Source organism: Peromyscus leucopus, chromosome 1, assembly GCF_004664715.2.
Source record: "Peromyscus leucopus breed LL Stock chromosome 1, UCI_PerLeu_2.1, whole genome shotgun sequence".
NCBI classification, from domain to species: domain Eukaryota; kingdom Metazoa; phylum Chordata; class Mammalia; order Rodentia; family Cricetidae; genus Peromyscus; species Peromyscus leucopus.
The window spans coordinates 150,161,271-150,164,770 of record NC_051063.1 but is presented as its reverse complement, the minus strand read 5'-3'; the positions used below and the strand labels follow the sequence as shown (position 1 = coordinate 150,164,770).

The following is a 3,500-nucleotide window of genomic DNA, read 5'->3' as shown; positions in this document are numbered from 1 at the left end:
GCGTGCGTGCGTGTGTGTGTGTGTGTGTGTGTGTGTGAACACATATACATACATGTATACTACATACACGTACAGATGCAAAACATTCTTAACTAAATTTTCTGTCAAGACCCTGAAGGTAGACTTGGGAATCCCTTGACTTCTCTGTTCTTCTTCCCAGTGATCACATTGAGTAAACCTCCTTTCTCTACTTTCATCTATTACTTGACTCTTTCATTGGCCCATTGAGGATGAGCAGCCAATCCTACGGTGTTTGTAAAGTCCAGGCGTGAGCCTAATGATGTGGGAATCAAAAGAGAGCCAAGGGCCACTAAGAAATGAGTATAAAGAAGGAAATTCTCCAGAGCTCAGAGCTGATGAATATTCAATGTCCTGTCCAATTGAACCCGCCAACAGCTGTGAACAGAGTGTTTGCAGGGCTTCCTGGCACAATCTGCTGCTCAGCTCTGAAGAGGGCTTCTAACCGGGATCATTCTGCCATGGCATGGAGTTCAAGCTTAATGCTGGGGGTCCAGGTTCAGTCAGTGGGGAAGAAAGGGTACCTTGTTATAATTTGAAATAGTGCACTAAGGATGACAGGTCATTTGGAAATCAGCAGAAGGGTCTGGGACTGTCACCCCTGCCTACCCCTACCACATGCCTGATCATTTGGCACCACATAAATCACTGGTGACAGGAACATTCCCAAGAAATCATCATCTTTGTTTGGAGATTTGCAGAAAATCCCATCATGACTAGATGATAAAGATCAAATATGCATCATCTGGTCTACCAGCTGTGGGAAGATGCGAGCCAGCCTAGGAACACCATCAGATATCACATTAAGAAAAATAAAAAATAAAACCTAAATCAGAGGCTGGGGCAATGGATCTGCAGTACAATGCTTGTCATGCAAGCATGGGGATCTGATCCCCAGCCCCCTCCCCCCACACACACCAAAAAACAAGCAGGCCTAGTACCTCAAACCTCTAACCCCAGTATTTGGGAGGCAGAGGCAGGGTGATGAATCACTGAGGCTTGCTGGCCAGCCAAGCTAGCTGAATTGGTGAGCTCAAGGTTCAATGAGGGACCCTGTATCAAAAAATGAGATAGAAAATGATTGAGGGAGACAATTGGCATCTGCCTTGGACTTCTACCTGTACATGCACACATATGTGTATACCTGTACAAACATACATACATATGCACATACACATGCGCACGTACATGCATACACTTACACGATATGCACACACACACACACACACACACACACACACACACACACACACACACCCTTTGCTCCTAGGTCCTATGGGCTTTGCAACAAGAGTGTCCTATTTTCTTGGCCAGTTGGATTTTTGAAGTTAAGATCCTTGCCTCAATGCCTATCCCTTAGCTGGAAATGAGGTAAGCAGCAGGACCTTGTCCCAGAACAATTTGGGCCTATCCTTTGGGAAATAGCTTGAATGAAGGCCACATGCAAGGGAAAGGCTGCAGATACATTTTTATGTCAAGAAAGGGCAGTTTTGACAACATCTCTAACTGCTCAAAAATCATAGCACCTTCAGAAAAAGGAGCTTCAGGATTCTCTGCATTTTTTTCTTCCCATTGTGCTTTCTAATTGGTTATCTGGGGCAAGCATTTCCTAAATGTTCATAGTAAACAAGATCACCGTATGGTCAACTATTTCTCTGGAACTTATGGGGAGATGATGCTGCATCACTTTTGAAAATAACAGCTTTGTCTCTTTCCACTATTTATACTTGTAGTCTTTTATTGTTACCAAGATTTCCAGTGCTAACAATCCAACCCCACCCAAGGAAATGTGCCCTCAATAGAACCTGCTCCCACAAAAGCCCAGACTCTAGATTTCATAAACTATAAATCAGTTATGTTCATAAAACTAAATCACCTGTAAAGAATAAGAAGGAGCTGTGAGAAGCCTACCCAAACAAATAGAGAGTATTATTTCAAAATAACAAAATAATCTATGAAATAAAAATGGGATGAAAAATTCAATAAATGACAGCAAATATCATGGGCAGGAGACAGAATCCATTAACTGAAGATAGGTAAGCTGAAATTATTCAGTCTGAGGCACAGAAAGATGAAGCTTCAATAAAGATAAAAACAGCTAGACCAAAAAAAAAAAAAAAAAAAAAAAAAGCAGCACAGAAATCTACCACCCAAGCTGACCTCCCACTCACTTGCTATGTCCTAGTATTACAGGGAAATGAAGCAGGAATTCAGTAACAGGAAAACCTGGGGAACTCACAGCTACATTGTAGAAGTCAACGTAGTCACAAATAATGGCTGAAACGCTTAGTTACAGGAAAATTAAGGTTCTGAAGCACTCTTAATGAGGTCTAAGTCTGAATCCCAAGAACGCCCGGTGAAATCTGGACATGCAGCAAGAGTGTCCGTAATGCCAGCGGTGCTACAGAGATGGGCGCTGGAGACAGCAGAATCCCTGAAGCTTCCCGTGCTAGCTATGCTGGCTGGTGTGTACACAGAGGAGCCACAAAGAGAAACCCGTCCCCAACAAGGCAGGAGCAAAGAAATACACCTGACCTTGTTCTCTGACTTCATAAGCATGCGATGACAGGCATGTGCCTGCATCCACATATACACATACAAACGTTTATTTTAAGAAGTATCTTAGGTTGAGCGAACAGTTCGGGTGGGTAGCAGCGGCGGAGTCGGCGGCTAGTGGGGTTGCAGAGCTCGCGGGTGTTCGCCATGAGTTTACCCCTCAATCCCAAGCCTTTTCTCAATGGACTGACTGGAAAGCCAGTGATGGTGAAACTCAAGTGGGGGATGGAGTACAAGGGCTACCTGGTCTCTGTGGACGGCTACATGAACATGCAGCTTGCAAATACAGAAGAATATATAGATGGTGCATTGTCTGGACATCTGGGTGAAGTTCTAATAAGGTGTAATAATGTCCTTTACATCAGAGGTGTTGAAGAAGAAGAGGAAGATGGGGAAATGAGAGAATAGCACCTTCGGGTTTTATATATATGTATTTTAAAATTAGTGGCCACAGAGGAAGAGAAACCTATTTTCTTCAGTGGTGTAACTGTTGGTAAGGCACCCCTATGCTCTGGCAAATACCCCTTCACCCAGGATACTAAAAGAAACCCTGAAAATGCAATGGGGTCACTAAGAAAGAAAGAAAGAAAGAAAGAAAGAAAGAAAGAAAGAAAGAAAAAGAAAGAAAGAAAGAAAGAAAGAAAGGAAGGAAGAAGGAAGAAGAAGAAGGAAAGGAAGAAGAAGAAAGAAAGAAAGAAAGAGAGAAAGAAAGAAAGACCATGAAAATAGTAAAGAGAATGGCTGGGAAGAAGGGAGTGATGGGAATGGGAAGGGAGGGGGGAGGGGGGTAATGGGCATGGATATGATACAATAACATATTGCACACAAAAATATCACAATGAGACCCATTATGTAAGTAACATATGTCAATAACAGAAGAGATAACTTAAAAATAAAAACATAGTAAAACAAAATCTAAGTGATGA

The 3,500-nt window shown here is 42.5% G+C and overlaps 1 protein-coding gene across 1 annotated transcript; it reads left to right on the top strand.

Annotated features, from left to right (window-relative positions):
- The first annotated feature begins 2,684 nt into the window (after positions 1–2,684).
- LOC114695510 (small nuclear ribonucleoprotein F) lies at positions 2,685–2,998 on the top strand. The gene has a single exon (XM_028872858.2). It carries the CDS (start codon positions 2,722–2,724, stop codon positions 2,980–2,982), a length of 261 nt encoding a protein of 86 aa, XP_028728691.1. The 5' UTR covers positions 2,685–2,721; the 3' UTR covers positions 2,983–2,998.
- Positions 2,999–3,500: the final 502 nt, after the last annotated feature.

Coding starts and splice junctions, on each gene's coding strand:
- LOC114695510 (XM_028872858.2), top strand. CDS start 2,722: ATGAGTTTACCCCTCAATCCCAAGCCTTTTCTCAATGGACTGACTGGA.